Below are 21,741 nucleotides of genomic sequence, written 5' to 3' on the forward strand. Positions count from 1 at the left end.
TGTTTGTACTGGTGGCCACTGTCACCAAGACAGAAAGTGAAGGGAAATCCAAAGTTTTAGAAGTGTCACCAGAACAAGTGGTGAGGGAAAGTCTTTCAATGGCGACACCCAAGGAAAAAAGTGTCTACGAGGGGAATTCTATTTACTTTGGGAGATTTCCTATAGCTTCCTGTAGCGTCTTTGGGACAGGAAGTGAGGGGAAATTTCCCCAATGGTACTACAACTACCATCTGTCACTTTGGCAGATGGCTTGTAGTTCTCAATAAACTGTGAGTGTGCTGGCAAGTGCTCTTGTAGTTCATTGATCTTCCTGCTCTCCAGTAACTGTTTGCCCATATTGGAGGTACAGGCAGACAGCTGTACTGAGATTCTGCAGGATCCTGGCATTTCCCCTGCAATCTACTGATTGGGGGTGCAGTGCTCTGCAAGCTCCAATAAAGATAAATAAATGTACAAAATTTTAACTGCAAAAATATGTGCATTTCATTTTATTTTTTTAAAAGCAAGAAGGTTCAAAGTGGGAAGTTCCTCTTTTCCACCCACTTCCCCCTCTCCTCTCCCACTTTTGGACACATTTTGTTTTCTTTGGGGGAGTGGGTACCTAGTTTTGATAGGTAAAGGCTTCTACTTCCACTCCGATTGCCTAGGTGATCTGAGCAGACATTGGCCTCATTCCCCCGTCCTTTGCCTGCAGCCTTCTGGGCCACATCACAGGTCCTTGGAAGGTGCAGTATTAATCATAATGCACAGCACAGTGGGAAACAGTCCGGCGCTAGGGACCCAAAGACTGGCAAAGAACTGGCCTGGGTGAGGACGGCACTGGATCCCTGGGCAGTTTATTATTATTAAAAGTCTACAGTATTTGTAGCTGGTGACTTTTATTTTATTTTTTTAATTTTTTTTTTTTGGGGTGGGGGGGTGGGGGGGGGGTGATGATCCATTTTAAAGCTGAAATTAAGGTATGGCAATTTTTTCATAGTTACACTGTTTTAACGTAAACCAATGTAGGTATGTATGTGCTATATCTATGGGATCCCCTGGAAATCACTGTAGAAGGAGCATGTGTTTTTTGCACCTGCAAATTTTAGTGGATGGTACGTTGCTTCACATTTTTATACATATTTTTGATCTGCTTTGTATTTACACTTTACAAAATTTGGTGTTAAGAACTGTTCTAGTTAATGATATACTTTTTATGTTTATGGAACCCTATTTTAGTTAGCTGTACACTGAGTTTTAGTCTATGCACTTTTTACACTTCTTATTTGAAGACATTTTTTATATTTACACGCATATATGTCTTTATTTTTTTCTCGTTCCTGTGCTGGACAACTGCCCTGTTGCGTTTTGAACACAGGAGGTCGCCTGCTCGGCATGGGCGCCACGTTAGAGAACAAGGCCACTGAGAAAACGCAAAGTGTTCTCTAACGTGGCGCCCATGCCGAGCAGGCGACCTCCTGTGTTCAAAATGCAACAGGGCAGTTGTCCAGCACAGAACCGAGAAGCTAGGCGCTACTACAGTGATATAAAAAGTTTCATACTTAACTTCAGCTTTAATCAGGTACAAGGACAGTGGCCAATGTACAGCATGTGCAGCATATGTAACTGGCCATATAAAGCATTGCTGAGCCCTAGTAATAAACAGGCAGCCTATCCTTTGGATGTGAACACATCGAATGTCACAAACTGTTTCACAGCACATGGAACCATTCAGTCAACAAATGGCCATAAGAGAGCATGACTGAGGAAGTAATTCAAGGTACACAGCTTCTACCTACATCAAAATAACCAGCTAAGCTAATCACTATGGTGTATACACAATGCAGAATTCAAATCGCCAGAATGCAAAAAATACACACAAACACACGGAGCAAGAAACAAACATGTCTGTGCAAGAAAGTGAATGCATTGACATGAGCCTTCTACCCAAGTGACTGAAATGGGTTCCAGCAAACAATATAAATGGCAATGTTTTTCTGCGATCAGGTTACAGTAGTCTATACCTCTAAACGCCAGAATCCCCAGTACAGCTGATCAGTTACAGCTGCTAATTGCAGAGCAGGGGACCTGCCCACATCTGCTTCTTACTTACTTAGTTAATGGTTCACTTCCAGGGCCTATAAAAAGGATTGCAGCCTTTGAAAAGAAAGACGGTGTCAGGCTCCATTCACTGGTCACCTTTCACACTGCCCGGTCCTGCTCTTAGTTTTGTCACTTGCAGTACAATGCATATCTCTGCAAACTCACATCTGTCACCGATCGACCCAATTCATGAGCAATCTTCTCCCATCGACCTGGAGTTCCCCCTGGGAACTTAGCCATGTTTCTCGTCAGCTGACTGAGGTCCTCCTCCGTCCATTCAGGTGACTGAAAGAGAAAATATAACGTTACAAGAAAGGTATTAGTTTCAAGCAAAAAACGAAATAATAATAATAATAATAATCACAGCACACAATTGGGACTCACTAATAAACTTGGAGCAAAGGAAGAATAGTGGTGTTGTCTTTACAATTCTACCGCATTTAAAAAATATTAAATTGAAAGAGTAATGGTTGTAATATCTGAACGTCTCCTTTTAAAAAAAAAAAATATTAGGCCAGAATTTTATTGAAAAAAATAAATAGAAGACGACTTAAAGGGTTAGTTTGCCTTTTCATAAAAAAAAAAAAAGAAGAATAAACGAACCCTTCTGACCCCGTTACATATACCTTCTATGGTCTCCATATAATGTATACGTTGCCTTCACTAGCCACTATAATGGTCCAGAAATTTTAAATATTAATACAAAGCGCCAGAGGCTGTGTAACAGAATAATGAGAGCGATAGTGAGCGCTTATTGGACAATGGTGACTATGTGAAACCAATGAAATTCCTTTTGATGTTCATTTCTTCCAGGACAGGGTCCCGGAACAAAGAAGAAATTCTCATTGGTCAGCCTGGTTACATGCCCACTGCGGCCTTTGCAAGCAATATGCCGCTATACAGACTCCAGCACTGTTTGGTGAAGTTTAAATTCTCTGGACTGTTATACTGCCTGGAGAGGGAGGCGAATGATAGAAATCATATAAGATAAATGCAGTGGTGACTGGAAGGGTGGGGAGGATGTTGTGAGCTAGTTCACCTTTTCATATTTAAAGGGCTTGTAAACCCTCAAGGTTTTTCACCCTAATGCATTCTATGCATTAAGGTGAAAAAACTCCTGTGATGCAGAAGCCCCCCAGAGCCCCCCTTTTACTTACTTGAACCCAGTCTTTCCAAAGACGGGGACGAGCCCACCAGCTCCAGCCAGCGTCTCAGATCCTGATTGGATAGACTGATAGCAGCGCTGCCATTGGCTCCCGCTGCCGTCAATCAAATCCAATGACGCAGCAGCCAAGTCCTGCTGTCTGTGTCAATGGACGCAGCAGCAGGACACGGGAGCACGCCCGCATGAGTGCCCCGAGGGAGATCAGCTCTCCAACGGGGCACTTGAGAAGAGGAGGTGCCAGGAGTGCCGCTGAGGGACCCCAGAAGAGGAGGATCAGGGCCACTCTGTGCAAAACCAACTGCACAGGGGAGGTAAGTATGACATGTTTGTTATTTTAAAAGAAGAAAAAACAAAGCTTTACTTATCCTTTAAAAATAAACATTTCTACAAATCACCCCCCCCCCATAAAGAAAAGAATGTGAAGGAGCTTACAATCCATTGCTCCAACTGTAGACTTACAGACACACACCAACACCAGTTAAGTTGGAAGCCTAGTAAACTATAGCTATAGGTTGTTTTTTTTTTTTTGGGGGGGGGGGGGGTAGATCCAATGCACTAAAGGCATCCCAGGCAAACATAGGGACAACCGATAACCACCATGGATATAAATCTCAGCTGGAACAAGAACCCAAGCACTGCAGGGCCACATTGAAGCTCACACGGCCATTGTGCTGTGTTATGCCCCGTACACACGGTCGGACTTTGTTCTGACATTCCGACAACAAAATCCTAAGATTTTTTCAGACGGATGTTGGCTCCACTGATTTAGATTATGCTATTAGTAGTTAGTTAGTTACATCCAGCTGGACTTGTTACTGATGGTCAGGTCATCTCACCACTCTTATAGGGCGTACACAAACGGTCGGATTTGTTTGGACATTCCGACAACAAAATCCTAGGATTTTTTCCGACGGATGTTGGCTCAAACTTGTCTTGCATACACACGGTCACACAAATTTGTCGGAAAATCCGATCGTTCTAAATGCAGTGACGTAAAACACGTACGTCGGGACTATAAACGGGGCAGTGGCCAATAGCTTTCATCTCTTTACTTATTCTGAGCATGCGTTGCACTTTGTCCGTCGGATTTGTGTACACACGATCAGAATTTCCGACAACGGATTTTGTTGTCTGAAAATTTTATATCCTGCTCTCAAACTTTGTGTGTCGGAAAATCCGATGGAAAATGTGTGATGGAGCCTACACACGGTCAGAATTTCCGACAACATGGTCCTATCACACATTTTCCATCGGAAAATCCGACCGTGTGTACAGGGCATTATAATGTTAAGCTGACCACTGACTATGCACTATTCAATCTGAAGGTACAATCCCTTTAAGATTTATCGTAATCTATGCAGTGTATAGGCTTGCCTGAATTGTTACTACATGAATGGATTGTGCAGGTTTAACCTCATATTACATAAATTGGGTAAATCTGAAAGCAAGTTACTCCCTAGGGGGAGAACCTCTGGGGGAATCCAGGTTGGAAAAGGATCATCTAGTAGATGACAGACTTAGCAATAAGCATGGAATGCCAAGCAGAAGTAAACAAAGCTAGCAGAATATTAGCATGCATTAAAAAGAGGATTTACTCAAGAGATAAGACTAATTCTACCACTTTATAAAACTCTGGTTCATCCACGTCTTGAGTATGCAGTCCAGTTCTGGTCACCAATCCTCAGGAAGGATGTGCTGGAACTGGAGAGAGTCCAGAGAAGGGCAACTAAGCTAATAAGGGGACTGGAGGACCTCAGTTATGTGGAACGACTACAAGAGTTAGACTTATTCTCTCTGGATAAAAGACGCTGGAGTGGAGACAGCTATATACAAGTACTTCAACGGTGATTCTAGCATAGGGGAAAAAAAAACGATTCGGTTACAGGGAGCTTAAAGTGGGATTCCGGCCAGCTAACAAAGAAAATTTTAAAGTCAGCAGCTACAAACACTGTAGCTGCTGACTTTAAATAAGTAGACTTACCTGTCCTGGGTGCCCGCGATGTCGGCCGCCCGAGGCCGACCCGTCCCTCGGCTCTCGGGTCCCGGCACCGCCATCCTATGTAAGGGAAACAGGCAGTGGAGCCTTGCGGCTTTACTGCCAGTTTCCTACTGCGCATGCGCGAGCGGCGCAGCGATCTGTGAATGGCCTCGTGGTGTTCTGGGAACACACACAGTTCCCAGAAGACAATGGGGCCGCTCACCGAGGAGAAGAACACGCCGCGGAATAGGAAGAGGCAGATTAGGAAGACTGCCTAGCAACAAGGGTTTAGGCAAGTATAAAAACATTTTTTTTCTCCCAATTTTTTTTTTTTTTTTTTTTTTTAGGAATTTTGGTGGCATTGTTTTTTTTACGGGTGGCCCTCCGCTTTAAGAAGACACAGAGCCACTCAGTGAAATTGGAGGAGCATTTTAACCTCAAACTGAGTAGGGGGTTCGTCACTGTCAGAGCGGTAAGGATGTGGAGTTCCTTCCACAGTTGGTGGTGTCAGCGGGCAGTGTCGATACTTTAAAAAAAAAAAAAAAACTTTTAGATTGGCATCTCAGCGAACACAATATACAGGGATATGGGAAATGATTGTGACATAAACACACACACACACAAACACAGGTTGAACAGTACGGACTGGTGTCTTTATTCAACCCTACCAACTATGTAATTAGTAATTACAATGTACACTCTTTGGCCACTTTATTAGGTACACATGTTCTATTGTTTGGTAACACATATTGCTAATCAGCCAATTGCATGACAGCAACTCAAGAAAGGGGATTTAAGGGACTTTGGACGTGGCATGGTTGTTGGTGCCCGGCAAGGCTGGTCTAAGTATTTTTTTAAAAATGCTGATCTACTGGGATTTTCACACACAACCATCTCTAGGGTTTACAGAGAATGGTCTGAAAAAGAGAAAATATCCAGTGAGCGGCAGTTGTGTGGACTAAAATGCCTTGTTGATGTCAGAGGTCAGAGGAGAATGGGCAGACTGGTTCGAGATGATAGAAAGGCAACAGTAACTCAAATAACCTCTCATTACAACCAAGGTATGCAGAATACCATCTCTGAACGCACAACACATCGAACCTTGAAGCAGATGGGCTATGGGTGCTAAGAACAGGAAACTGAGGCTACAATTCACACAGGATCACCAAAATTGGACAAACGTTGCCTGGTCTGATGAATCTCGATTCCAGCTGCAACATTCAGATGGTGGGGTCAGAATTTGGTGTAAACATGAAAGCATGGATCCATCCTGCCTTGTATCAATGGTTCAGGCTGGTGGTGGTGTAATGGTGTGGGGGATATTTTCTTGGCACACTTTGGGCCCCTTAGTACCAATTGAGCATTGTTTAAACTCCACAGCCCACCTGAGTATTGTTGCTGACCATGTCCATCCCTTTATGACTACAGTGTACCCATCTTCTGATGGCTCCTTCCAGCAGGATAATGCACCATGTCACAAAGATCAAATCATCTCACCACTGGTTTCTTGAACATGACAATGAGGTCACTGTACTCCAATGGCCTTCACAGTCAACAGATCTCATCCAATAGAGCACCTTTGGGATGTGGTGGAACGGAAGATTCGCATCATGGATATGCAGCAGACAAATCTGCAGCAACTGCATGATGCCATCATGTCACTATGGACCAAAATCTCTGAGAAATGTTTTCCAACACCTTGTTGAATCTATGCCATGAAGAATGAAGGTAGTTCTGAGGGCAAGAGGGGGTCCAACCCAGTACTAGCAAGGTGTACCTAATAAAGTGGCTGATGAATTTATGTAACTATATAAAGGAGACTTCAGATTGTATAGTCTTTAGTCATCTTTAGATTGTTAAACTGCCTTGACTTTTTTTTTTCTTTATTCTTAGAATTTTCATGTAAAAGAAAAACGACTAATACAGTAAAATTACAGATGTTCATAATCATAGCACACATAAGTAAAACAAGAAACGAAGACAATCACTGGTCATTACAAATAATTAACTAAAATCATACTGAGAGATTGATAAGGAGAACAGAGTGTGAAGTCACCTGCTGACCTGTTGGGTAGATTACATTTTATTGTATAGTTTCCCTGCCAAAAAAGACAAGATTTTTTTTTCACCATTGTTAATTAGCATAGAGAATGGAGTAAGCGGGGGAAGAGCTAGGTGTGGGGGTTTGATTGGGGGGGGGGGACAGTGCAAAGAGAAAAGGCTTTGGGTGAGAAAGATGGGGGAAGAATAAAAGGAGAACAAGCGACAGTGGAAGACTGAACCAAGGGAGAGCTTTTGCTCTATCTGGTCTCAAAGTCACACCTAATACCCCATTGTAGGAGTAGGTGGAGAGGAAGAAAGAGTGGGCTTCCCCTCATATTATTTATACTGTGGGAACTGAATATGTATGTGCTAGCTGGACAGTAGGAGAACAAGGGTCAATGATCAATTGGCTTAATGTAGTCCAAAGAATTTTTGAAACTCCGACAACAGACATTCCAGAATGCTGCATAGCTCTATTAATGGGCAGAGTGAAACCTCATAATTTCCCCCAGCAAACCAATGGCAATCAGAAGGGATGTATAGATTACTTTGAGATCCAACCAAAGAGTAGCTCATTACTGAGCTCCAAATCTTTTGAATCTGTATCAGGCATGGAAGAGTTTGTTCTGAAAAAAAGAATTGTTGCTCTACATTAAGATGGCCTAGGCTATAAGAAGATTGCCAAGACCCTGAAATTGAGCTGCAGCACAGTGGTCAAGACCATACAGCGGTTTAACAGAACAGGTTCAATCAGAACAGGCCTCGCCATGGTCGACCAAAGAAGTTGAGTGCACATGCTCAGCGTCATATCCAGAGGTTGTCTTTGGGAAATAGACGTATGAATGCTGCCAGCATTGCTGCAGAGGTTGAAGGGGTGGGTTGTCAGCCTGTCAGTGCTCAGACCATAAGCCGCACACTGGATCAAATCTGCCTGCATGCAAGCCCTCAAACAGTTTTCTGAAGACAAGCAGACTAAGGACATTGATTACTGGAACCATGTCCTGTGGTCTGATGAGACCAAGATAAACTTATTTGGTTCAGATGGTGTCAAGCATGTGTGGCAGCAACCAGGTGAGGCGTACAAAGACAAGTCTATCTTGCCTACAGTCAAGCATGGTGGTGGGAGTGTTATAGTCTGGGGCTGCAAGAGTGCTGCCGGCACTGGGGAGTTACAGTTCATTGAAGGAACCATGAATGCCAACATGTACTGTGACATACTGAAGCAGAGCATGATCCTCTCCCTTCAGAAACTGGGCCGCAGGGCATTATTCGAACATGATAACAATCCCAAACACACTTCCAAGACGACCACTGCCTTGCTAAATAAGCTAAGGGTAAAGGTAATGGACTGGCCAAGCATGTCTCCAGACAAACCATATTGAGCATCTGTGGGGCATCCTCAAACGTAAGGTGGAGGAGTGGAAGATCTCTAAAATTCCACCAGCTCTGTGATGTCATCATGGAGGAGTGGACGAGGACTCCAGTGGCAACCTGTGAAGCTCTTGTGAACTCCATGCCCAAGAGGGTTAAGGCAGTGCTGGAAAATAATGGTGGCCACACAAAATATTGACACTTTGGGCCCAATTTGGACATTTTCACTTAGGGGTGTACTCACTTTTGTTGCCAGTGGTTTAGACATTAATGGCTGTGTGTTGAGATATTTTGAGAGAACAGCAAATGTACACTGTTATACAAGCTGTACACTCACTACTTTACATTGTAGCAAAGTGTCATTTCTTCAGTGTTGTCACATGAAAAGTTAGAATAAAATATTTACAAAAATGTGAGGGGTGTACTCACTTTTGTGAGATACTGTATATATGAAGAATATATAAAAATGAATTAATTGACACACTCTCTGAGGTTTGTGAAAGTCTGCCATAGCGCGGGTGTACTTCATGATATATCATTCTGACAAGTATATGAAACCGTGGAAAAGAAAACCAATGCAGCCACCACACCAAGGACTAGTAAATTGCAATATATTAATTTTTTGTTACACTTTATTCTTTTTAAAATGAACTTTGCATGGTGATTTGATTTTTGAAAATTGCAATAAAAACTCCAATCTTGTTTTATTGCAACTACGGCAACACTTTGTATGCACGGGAAAACCTAGAGAAATACTAATTCTCGCTCATGCGATTGGCTCATTCCTTTTCTCAGCAGTCATTCCCTTATTAGACCAACTCTAGCACTGATCATGTGGTTACAGCAGACACTTCTAACTTATCACTCCCCCTTCCTTCTGTCTGAAGAAATGGCTGTAATGACCTGTCTTAAACAAGCCATAGATTATGCAATTTTCTTTCCTTCAACCTCGGTTGAAGGAAAGAAAATCACTTTTTTTCCCCCATTAACACAATCAGTGTTGATGGGGGAATCCCTCCCACTGCATTATTGTATTCTGACAGTGGCAGGTTTCCGTGCCATCAGGATACAATGATCACACCTGCTGGCTTTATCTGCTGGCAGTGATCGCACAATAAAAAAACCCATAGGCTGGTTGTACTGAAGTTGATCAATAGATCGACTTCAGTACAACCAGCCTGCCCACAGATGGATCAAAATTGGCCAAATTTCAATCTGTCTATGGCCAGCCTTAGTATTTCCAGAATAAAAGCATGCACCAATTTACAATAGTGCTTCCCACATTTATTGCATTAATTTAATTGAACTGGATTATATAATATTGTTGTTAATAAATTCACTTAAAAACCCTGAAAAATCTGTCCAAACCTACCCCCCCAATAAAAAAAAAAGTGTATTGAACAGTACACTTTGTAATGAAATAGATCTTCAACAAGTTTGTCAGTGGCAGGATTAATGTCAAAATGGGTGCAATCATTATAAATAATTCTCGGCAGTGTTCAGGTGCAGCGTGAAGATATCGCACCTCCACACAGCGTTCTGCTATAGACTCGGGTTTTAGGACTGTACACACATACAAGCACATTGAAGGAAAAAGAAAACAAAGGTTTATTTCTTTTCTTTTTTTCTAGTGCATTTTTATACATCTGTAAAGACTGTGATCCACATGTATACATTTTTTATTCGCCTTAATATAGCCATACAAATTCGTTTAATATTTGGGGAAGCACACAATACAGGATTCAGGCGATCACAATTCATAAATTGCACAAACCTCCACAGAGTACATTTAGATGCAACAAAAGAAAATAAAAGTATGGAATTCATTAGTTTGCTTTATGTGTTAATAGGTTTGTTCATCCCTAATGAAGACGGTGCTCTGCACCATTTTGCCTTTTATACCATGTTGAATGCAGACAATGCAATTGTAAAACTTGTCCGAATGAGACTTTAAAAACACGAGAACACACCAAAACCGTTAATTTTCTATTGCCAATTTCCTTGGCAACATCAGCACCGCTTTTAAAGTAAAAGCGATTTCTACATGGTGTCAACCTGCTCTACAACACCGATTTTGCTTCTCATGTGGGAGATGAAAAAAAATAAAATAAAAATAATAAAAAAAGGTATGCAAATCTATATATTAAAAAAAAAAAAAAGATAACCTTTACGGATAAACAGCTCATCTAATCACCTTTTCCGATAATGAACAGACATGCATCACACACTTTCATTACCAAGCCATCAGCAGAGAACAGCAGTGAGAGGTGACCGACCCCAGGGACCATCCATCCCCCTGAGCTGCAGCAAAGCTGCTCCCTGACACTAATCCTCCCTGTCACTCTCCCACTGTGCTCTAACTACGCTGACACCCGCCCGCCGTACTGCAAAGCTCAACGCAGCCCTTCCTGACTTCTCTCACCATCTCCCCTAATCAATGGTTCAAGCGTGCTCTTTTCACCATGTCCAAATGGCAGCTTCACTCATAATCAAAGAGCACTGCCCCTGTTCCCGAAAGGCTGCGCCATTTGCATTCATTTGCAAAGCAAACTACTTTTATTCACTTTGTTCTGCTATCAGCAATGCTCCCCGAAGCAGATAAATTAGCATAAATACAACCTGCCACTTAAGAGTCAGTAAATAATGGCCAATCGCAGGAAGGATTGTATCAATCATTTGGTTTTGTGGCCCACGTGATGCTTTGTTCGTTTAATTTTGAAAAAAGGGGAAAAAAAGCCTCAAATGTATTCACGGTGGTTAGGCTGCCCGCACTACAAGTATGTAAATTCATGCAGACGCCAAAATACACCGTGACTGCGTCCACGGGGTTCACGTTCAACAGACTCATGCTGAAATATATCTAAAACTAGGGATACCGAACATCTATAAAGTCAGGAATAAAAAAAAATACTGTGAATTTTCAAATATTTTTCTAGGAATTATTTAACATTGCAAGATCTGTGCTTGGAAGAAAAAAAGGCTATTCTCTAGCGATCTCAACCATTTTGGTAAATCATGCTGAAATTGCTAAGGAAATCTTCCAAATATATGGTCAACAAAGGACATCGGGCTACCCTTGAATTTGAGATGGAAGTCTCAAAAGCAGTTTTTTTTCGGTGATGACCTCATATTCATGAGACCCTCCACAAGACCACCAACCAACCACTCCCAGGAGGGAGGAAAACCCTTCCCAGTTCACTATTGTCCTCCCTATGATAAGAGGATGCTGCTAGTCTTTGCCTGCCCTGCTCCCCTTCTCATTGATTAACATGATCTTTCAGCTAAGCCAAATGTTAATGTTGAGGAGCGCCCCATATAGATGATGAGATTCTGCATGTACATCAGGCTACTCACTGAATCTAGGATTACTTTGAAGTAGATCTCCAGCCAAATTATTTACTTCTAGTTTTGAATAGAGTGAGGAAAGAGCCTCTTGGGGTTGTAATGTTGTCTGTGTCTCCACACAGAACCCCACTAAGAAAATTACAGCTTCCACCAGGACCAAAATTTTTTTTTATAAATGGGAGATAACTTGGTCAATGAAAATGAAAACAAAACTCAAAGACACGCGAGGAAACTCATAGCATTTATTTCTGGTGCAACCAGAATCTCTATTGCCAGGTCATGGAAGTCCCCCATGATCCCATTTGACTTGGTGAAGACCAAGTTGTCCTGTATTATGGTCAATGAACGTCTCTCGGCAATACTACTTGATAAAAAAAGAAAACAAATTGCGTATAGAGAACAAAAACAAGCAGCCAACACGTCACTAGACATACAGTGCAAAATGGAAATAAAAAACAAAAGGGTGGCGCTAAGTGAGCAAGTAAATAGCGGATGAACCTGAAAAGGTGAGGTAGGCAATGCAAAATTGAATGTGACCAAAACATATAAGTCCAAATTGAATAAAAAACATCTATGGAAGGTCCATTACAGTTCAAAATAAAGTGAAAAGGTCTTTTTTGGATAATCCGGGAAGAATCTTGAAAATACAGTCAAAATGGTAAAGTGTTCACTCTTACCAGATTCGATGGACACACGTAACGTATAGCACGTGAGTCAAACGGGCACTCTTGAGGGAATGACCTCAAACAGGAACTCCTGCCACTGGAACAATGGTTAGAAAGATTCCACCTAATGTTGAATGGGGACTGTCAGGTATCCATGATGGACTCCAAAACATGCGATGAATCACATCAAATGGTGTGCATGAAAAACAAATGATGCACACATAGTGTGGCAATGTTTGAGGTTTAATGGTAAAAAAAAAAAGGTGGTTTACACTTACAGCAAATCCGATAAAACAAGCTTGTAAATAAAATGGAGTATAGGCAACGATTCCAAGAGCATCACCCGATGTATTTCATCCTATTTGACATCATCTAGGGTGTAATGATGTCCAACAGGATGAGACGCGTCAGGTGATGCTCTTGGAATCGTTACCTATACTCCATTTTATTTACAAGCTTGTTTTATCGGATTTGCTGTAAGCGTAACCCCCCTTTTTTTTACCATTAAACGTCAAACAGTATCACACTATGTGCGGATCATTTGTTTTTCATGCATACCATTTGATGTGATTCATCGCATGTTTTGGAGTCCATCATGGATACCTGACAGTCCCCGTTCAACATTGGGTGGAATATTTCTTACCACTGTTCCAGTGGTGGGAGTTCCTGTTTGAGGTAATTCCTTCAAGAGTGCCTGTTTGACCCACGTGCTATATGGTACGTGTGTCCATCGAATCTGGTAAGTGTGAACACTTTACCATTTTGACTGTATTTTCAAGATTCATCCCGGATTATCCAAGAAAGACCTTTTCCCTTTAATGGACCTTCCATAGATGTTTTTTATTCGCTTTGGACTTTTATGTTTTGGTTTTGTTCACAATCAATTTTGCATTGCCTACCTCACCTTTTCAGGTTCATCCACTATTTACTTGCTCACTTAGCGCCACATTTAAAAAAAAAAATTTTTAATACTACTTAATAAACAGGCCTTGTTCGATAAAATTTGGGAGCCCTGGATAAAATACTTGTTGGATGCTTTATAAGTTGCACCTGTTATTCTGTATCAGGGTCCAAATAGGGTGCACTTTTTACTGTATTCCTTTCTTCTCCCCCCCCCTTTTTTTTCTTCTTTCTACTTACTGTCCTTTCAGTTTCTCTCTATACCAGATGTTATTATATAGTAGGAACCCATTCCTCTTGTAATGCATCACATTCTGGTATACATATCTGGAATATTGACTGTTTTACATGCTAATGTTGGAGTTTTGTATTTTTCCTTTGAAATTTTGAATAAAAATGATTGGAAAGAAAACAAACTTAAAGTGACCAGTTTCCTTAATTCTCCAGCCGAATTAAAGGATGAAATTTTACAGATCACTCCACTTTTTCCAGTTTGTTTTCATAAATAGTGTCTACCTCCAATTGTAGGGAAGGGACTTTGTTTCCAGTAATAAAAAATATATATACAAATCCAGAAAAAAAAAAAAAAAAAAAAATGTAATTTGCAACCAGTCTGCCTCTATGCTTAATAAAGTAGGAATAACGTCTACACTCTGTAATTGCAAGGTAAAAATAGTGTATGCATGCTTAGTTGCAAAGTAAATCAATGAATGTGACATCCATCAAACTGCAGGGGCATCAAGAACTGTAAATCAAAATACATGCACTAGGAATATTCAGCTGACATGAATGCATGGTCAATGTTACATTCCTTCTAAATACAACACTGTCTAGTGACGTTTCCAGACAGTTTCCCAGCTGCCATGCAGGTATACCTTTAGAATCTGAGATTCTCTATGGCCTCTTGGCTTCAGCTCTGCAGGCTGAACAGCTCAAAGGCTTCAATATCTGCATAAAGCGCAAGGACCATCACTCCTCCCAGTCCTGTACTGTGCTCTACCTTCTTATGTGCTGACACCTCCATTTAGTAAAACAAGTAACAAGCAGGTTATAAACTAACAGTAGAGAGGGAGGATTAGGGTTCGGATAGAACTACAATGTTACACATTTGATTCCTGGCAAAGAATGAAAGCAGTTCCTACAGAAAATCTCCTGTGAGAAAATGATTACATCACTTCCCTCAGATGGTAGTATGACCTTCATCACCTCCCATGAGTGCTGATGAACAGATTCTACAACATAGCATATGGTTATTATGAAATATGGATACTGTAAAAACAGATCTGCAAGCATGCATGCACAATTTTTAGGTGAAGGGTTTGCATAACAAAAGATACTTTAGATCTGCTTTAACCACCATTGTATAGCACTGTAAAGCAGGAAGCACTGAATGTACAGTGATTGTAATGGCTGTCCCCATGTACATACAGTATGGGATCTCTTTGGCACGCACAGCTAAAAAAATAATTTAAAAGACTATACATTCTCTTTACCAGTGGTCTTTTAGTCACTGTCTCAAGTTTACATTCAGAGTGTTTTACACTAAAACCTTGTTCACACAGGTGTACTCAAGTGTGCATTTGTGTGAGGGCCCTGTTTTGCCTGCATGGGATGCATAGGTGTTCCGTGCATCCGCATGCAGGCAGTCCCATTCATGTTAATTGCGATGCAGCCGCTGCACAGGCATAGCCGTTGCTGTGGGTGTGGGTGCATGGCCCCAAAACACAGACAGTGTGCAATAATGAACCTGCACCCACACGGATGTCAACTTGGGAGCAGTGGCTGTGTTTGCAACATGAATGGGACTGCCTGCACAAGGATGCACAAACGCCTGTGCATCCCGTGCAAGCAAAGCACAGGCCTCACATGGGTGTATGCCTAAAGTGTTACTAAACCCACAACAGTAAAATCTGTCTGTATGTGCAGAATAGCATGCTTGTTATACTCACTGTGGAACTTAAGGGGTTAATCCTCTGTAAAAAAGGCTCTTTGATCCTGTATGCACAGATCTTACCCTTCCTGCATGGGTTCTCTTGGCAAAGCCAGATAAGACACAGTGAGGCTAGTACTGCTGCACATGCTCAATTTGTACTCTAATGCTGGAAAGAACAGTTCCTTGTTGATCAGAGCTAGCCAGGTCACATGACATCACACATTTGGGCGTGTATACAGCTCCTAAATGACAGCCCAGTCCCTCCCTCTCTCTCTCCTCCTCCATGCCCAGTAACTAAAAAAGAACACAGTGGGTGGGATGTCACATCTTGATTGATGGATGGTGAAAAGGGAATAAGGGGGTGGAGACGTGATGGCAGTTGCCGCTACTGTCTCTTCCCGTCTGCGCCCCCAAAATTGGAAGTTGGGACTATTACGGTACTGGATAATAATATACAATTACAGACATCTAAAAAATATATATATAAATTTTAATAGTGGAAAATACACAGTTACAAACAAAATATCTACATACAGTCATAAAATCAAAAAGAGTATACCACACTGAATATAGAGAGTGGAACCCGCAAATTGTTTTACGGGGGATATATGTAAAGCTTTTATCTCGACCGGTTTCGCGGTTAGAGTCGCTTCTTCAGGAGAAACACATCTATAACATAATATAGGGTAGCTTATATATATATATATATATACATATATATATATTGGACAAATGCAGCAAACATAATTTCAAAGGTAATTACAAATCACAATACATACAGGATAGAAATGAGGACAAGCTCACCCGCTCAAGCGGATTCAGTGGAAAAGCAGGACCCAACACAATTCCCCCCGCGGCGAACACAGGGGATTGTGGACAGACTCTAGTATGGTAAAAAAATATATTAAGAAAAAATGTAGTCGTTGGAGTAATGGCAACGTGATATAAGGTGCAAAGAAGTGCAATTCCCATGAAAGGGAGGTGAACCCAGGATGGTGACAAAGGGAGGGGGAAGGGAAGAGGGGGAACGGGTTGGAGGAAGGGGAGGGGAAAGAGGTGATGGAACCTGGTTCCTACCCCTGGTTCCATCACCTCTTTCCCCTCCCCTTCCTCCAACTCGTATGTAGATATTTTGTTTGTAACTGTGTATTTTCCACTATTAAAATTTATATATATTTTTTTAGATGTCTGTAATTGTATATTATTATCCAGTACTGTAATAGTCCCAACTTCCAATTTTGGGGGCGCAGACGGGAAGAGACAGTAGCGGCAACTGCCATCACGTCTCCACCCCCTTATTCCCTTTTCACTATACAATTTCGGGCTGATGGTACATATATCCGCTCTTTATTATTGTATAATTGAGGCCTCACTATTTTTCTTGATTGATGGATGATCTGCCTCCCATAACAGCATGAGGACACAGGCTGTAGTGGAAATCTCCTCCTACCTGTACACTCAGCACTCAGGCAGACCCTGCAGTTTATCACGTGACCGTGGTATACAGATCAGCCAAAAAGGTATATAGTGGCAGTATTGTAATGTAAAAAAGATGATTTATAAGCTGTGGGCACTATTGAGGGGGGGGGGGGGGGAGAGGCCTAATGGCCCATACACACGATCCAAAAATTGATCCAAAAATACAAAAAATACCGCTTTCCAAGCAATCGTATGGTAATCTGATCGTTAGTGCACAGCTTTCAATAGCTGATCACGACAGTTCATTCGATATTATCTGATGGTGCAAGCACAAATATTTACCTGGTACGATACAAGATCATACAATTTCCGTTTAAGCAGTACGCTGTCGTCCGAAATTGCAATACAAATACAATACAAAACATGGCATCACTTCTGATTTTTTATTCTGTCATATGAGAATTTTCAGAACTGTAGTAACCTCTTCATTTTCAATATGAGATTAGCATGCAAAAAAAAGCGGACAATCATTTGTCCGAAAATCTCATCGTGTGTACGAGGCCTAAATGTTAAGGCTCTATTCCAAAAATCTGTATTTGAATACAACCTTAAAAAAGTCTTTGCCCATTTCCTGATTTCCTCTTTTGCAAATTTTTAACACAGGTTTTTAGGTCTTCAACCAAAAACTAATCGTATATTTGGGATCACATGAGGTAATAATGCTAAATAATCTAATAAATAACAAAAAAGTTAAACACCACCAAATGGTATTGTGTGCAAAATTTCATTACACTTAATAGCTGGTTTTGTTCATCTTCAGCTGCAATAACGAAAATGCTTAGTTTATCTGAAAAACAGGGCAACAAAAACTGTCAAACTAAATAAGCCTAAGTAGGTTAAGCCAGCAACACAAGGAACCATATATTCTTGGGACAAAATCATTTCAGTGAGAGCCATAATAAAAACCCATAATTTCATCAAATGATCTAAACAAAAATAACCTTTTACGAACCTAAAATCTTAAAGCAGACATCACACCTTAAATGCAAGGTCTGCTTTTATACATGTGGGGTGGGTGGAAAGGAGTTAAAAAAGATTTCTGTTAGATAAATTCACCCACTTAGGTGAAAAAAACATCTTCCTGCCAGTGAGATCCTGAGGAATGTTCAATAGCCCAAATATCTCTGCACAGTGCTGTAACATCTTCTCATGAGATTTGGAGTCTCAGCATTCCCCAGGATCTCATCGGCAGGATGATGACATCATAAGGTGAGTATTATAAGGTGAGGATCATAATGACATCATAAAGGCGAGTATTATATCCAACTTTTTAAATCCTGACTGCAGCTCAAGTAAAGCGATACACAGTTGGACATACAAGGCTCAATTCACAAAGCTAAATCATTATCCTTGCGCTAAAGCTTTGTGAATTGAGCCTACACCATTAGGTTTATATACTAAAGAAGTTGAGAATCTTCGTGTGAAGAGCTTTTGCATATGATTGGGTACTCAATGTGACCAGGAATTATTTTCTTTTCAGATGATTGCACTGGCCACAAAGTTTGTATTTCAAATCAGTCTCAGTGTTTCTAGAAGCTAAACATTCTCCATACAAAGACATCAGCAGAGTTCATATGACCCTTCTACAAATGTTTACTCATCCCAGCAAGCCTGGGTGTACAGTGAGGGGGAAAAAAGTATTTGATCCCCTGCTGATTTTGTATATTTGCCCACTGACAAAGAAATGATCAGTCTATAATTTTAATGGTAGGTTTATTTTAACAGCGAGACAGAATAACAATAAAAAAATCCAGAAAAACGCATTTCAAAAAAGTTATTAATTGATTTGCATTTTAATTAGTGAAATAAGTATTTGATCCCTATCAATCAGCAAGAATTCTTGCTCCCGGGTGTCTTCTATACTGGCAGCGAGCTGAGATTAGGAGCACCCTCTTAAAGGGAGTGCTCCTAATCTCAGCTAGTCACCTGTATAAAAGACACCTGTCCACAGAAGCAATCAATCAGATTCCAATCTCTCCACCATGGCCAAGACCAAAGAGCTTTCCAAGGATATCGGGGACAAGATTGTAGACCTACACAAGGCTGGAATGGTCTACAAGACCATCGCCAAGCAGCTTGGTGAGAGGGTGACAACAGTTGATGTGATTATTCGCAAACAGAAAAAAAAAAAAAAAAAAAAAAACACAAAATAACTGTCAATCTCCCTCGGTCTGGAGCTCCATGCAAGATCTCACTTCGTGGAGTTTCAATGATCATGAGAATGGTGAGAAACCAGACTGGAACTACACGGGAGAATTTTGGTAAAGGGGTTGTAAACCCTCATGTTTTTTCACCTTAATGCATCCTATGCATTAAGGTGAAAAAACCTCTGGCAGTCACGGCCCCCCCAGCCCCCCCGTTTTACTTACCTGAGCCCCGTAATTCCCACGCCAAAGACGTGCTGTCCCTCTCTTCACGGGGTCCCGGCTCTTGATTGGATAGATTGATAGCAGCGCAGCCATTGGCTACCGCTGCTGTCAATCAAATCCAATGAAGCGGGCGCGGGGGGGGGTGGGGCTGCGTCCAGCATTCGTGTCTAAGGAAGCAGAATGCTGGACTCGGGAGTGCGCCCACAAGGTAACCACCCGGGAGAGCGCTTCTCCTAGGGGGTTATCTGAAGTGAGGAGCCGCGAGAGCCTCCAGGGGACCCCAGAAGTCGAGGATGGGGGCAACTCTGTGCAAAAACAGCTGCACAGTGGAGGCAAATATTACATATTTGTTATTTTAACAAGATATTTTAAAAAGAGCCTTTACAATCAATCACTTTAATGATCTCAAGGCAGCTGGGACCATAGTCACCAAGAAAACAATTGGTAACACACTATGCCGTGAAGGTCCCCCTGCTCAACAAAGCACATGTCCAAGGCCGTCTAAAATTTGCTAATCAACATCTGAAGGATTCAGAGGAGAACTGGGTGAAAGTGTTGTGGTCAGATAAGACCAAAATCGAGCTCTTTGGCTTCAACTCAACTCGCTGTGTTTAGAGGGGGAATGCTGCCTATGACCCCAAAAACATCATCCCCACCATCTAACATGGAATTGGAAACATTATGCTTTGGGGGCATTTTTCTGCTAGAGGGACAGGATAACTTCACTGAATCAAAAGGTACGATGGATGGGGCCATGTACCATCAAATCTTAGGCGAGAACCTCTTTCCCTCAGCCAGGGGATTGAAAATGGGTCGTGGATGGGTATTCCAGCATAACAATGACCCAAAACACACAGCCAAGGCAACAAAGGAGTGGCTCAAGAAGAAGCACATTAAGGTCCTTGAGTGACCTAGCCAGTCTCCAGACCTTAATCCCATAGAAAATACAGTTGTGTGAAAAAGTATTTGCCCCTTCCTGATTTTTTTATTGCTTTTTTTGCATATTTCTCACACTTAAATGATTCCGATCAAACAAATTATAATATTACAATAAGAAAACCCGAGTAAATCCAAGATGCAGTTTTTAAATTATTATTTAATTTATTAAGGGAAAAAGCTGCTCAAACCTGCCTGGCCCTATGAGAAAAAGTAATTGCCCCCTCCCATGCTGAATCATGAATGAACTGTGATTAACCACAATTTTTTGGAAAGCGGAGTTAAATTTCACTTGCCACACCCAGGCCTTATTATTAGGTTTAGGGGGTAATTACTTTTTCACATAAAGCCAGGCAGGTTTGGACAACTTTTTTGCCTTAATAAATAAAACCATCATTTAAAAACTGCATTTTGTATTTACTCGGGTTATCTTTGTGTAATATTAACATTTGTTTGATGATCTGAGTCATTTAAGTGTGACAAATATGCAAAAAAAAAAAAAAAAAAACAGAAAGGGGGCAAATACTATTTCACACAACTGTATGTGGAGGGAGCTGAAGGTTTGACTTACCAAACATCAGCCTTCGAAACCTTAATGACTTGGAGATGATCTGCAAAGAGGAGTGGGACAAAATCCCTCCTGAGATGTGTGCAAACCTGGTGGCCAACTACAAGAAACGTCTGACCTCTGTGATTGCCAACAAAGGTTCTGCCACCAAGTACTAATGCAAATCAAAGTATAACTTTTTTAAATGTGCTTTTCTGGATTTTTTTGTTATCATTCTGTCTCTCACTGTTAAAATAAACCTAATATTAAAATTATATTCATATGATTTCTTTGTCAGTGGGAAAACGTATAAAATCAACATGAGATCAAATACCGTATTTATCGGCGTATAACACGCACTTTTTTCCCCTTAAAATCAGGGGAAAATCGTGGGTGCCTGTTAAACGCCGATCTCCGCTGATTGTGAGCGGAGCGAGCGCCGCCGATATACACATAGCCGAGTGTACTCGGCTAGGCTTGGCTCCTCTCACAGATACGCCCAGTCCCACCCTATGATGGACATAACACAAGGACTGGGCGTGACCGTGAGCAGAGCTGAGAGGAGCCGAGCCTAGCCTACTACACTCGGCTATGTGTATCTCGGCGGCGCCCGGCTCCGCTCACAGTCACGTCCAGTCCCACCATTGGACCTGTGTTATGTCCATCATAGGGCGGGACTGGGCGGAACTGCGAGAGGAGCCGAGCGTTAACTGGAAGGCTGCAATGACAAGGCTGCAATGACACTGGACAAGGCTGCAATGACACTGGACAAGGCTGTAATGACACTGGACAAGGCTGTAATGACACTGGACAAGGCTGTAATGACACTGGACAAGGCTGCAGATGGACACTGATAAGGCTGTATTGATGGGCATTTAAATTTAATTTTGTTTTCCTTAAACTTCCCTCCTAAAAGTTTTTTCCTTAA

The 21,741-nt window shown here is 41.5% G+C and overlaps 1 protein-coding gene across 1 annotated transcript in view; it reads right to left on the bottom strand.

Moving 5' to 3' along the window:
- Positions 1 to 21,741, bottom strand: part of DNAJC1 (DnaJ heat shock protein family (Hsp40) member C1) — a 230,608-nt gene that overhangs the window by 28,900 nt on the left and 179,967 nt on the right. The window contains exon 9 of the mRNA XM_073629761.1: positions 2,248 to 2,367. Coding sequence (XP_073485862.1) covers positions 2,248 to 2,367 — 120 coding nt within the window. The remainder of the gene's footprint in view (positions 1 to 2,247; positions 2,368 to 21,741) is intronic.

The sequence above is a fragment of the Aquarana catesbeiana genome, linkage group LG05 (assembly GCF_042186555.1).
Source record: "Aquarana catesbeiana isolate 2022-GZ linkage group LG05, ASM4218655v1, whole genome shotgun sequence".
Taxonomy (NCBI): domain Eukaryota; kingdom Metazoa; phylum Chordata; class Amphibia; order Anura; family Ranidae; genus Aquarana; species Aquarana catesbeiana.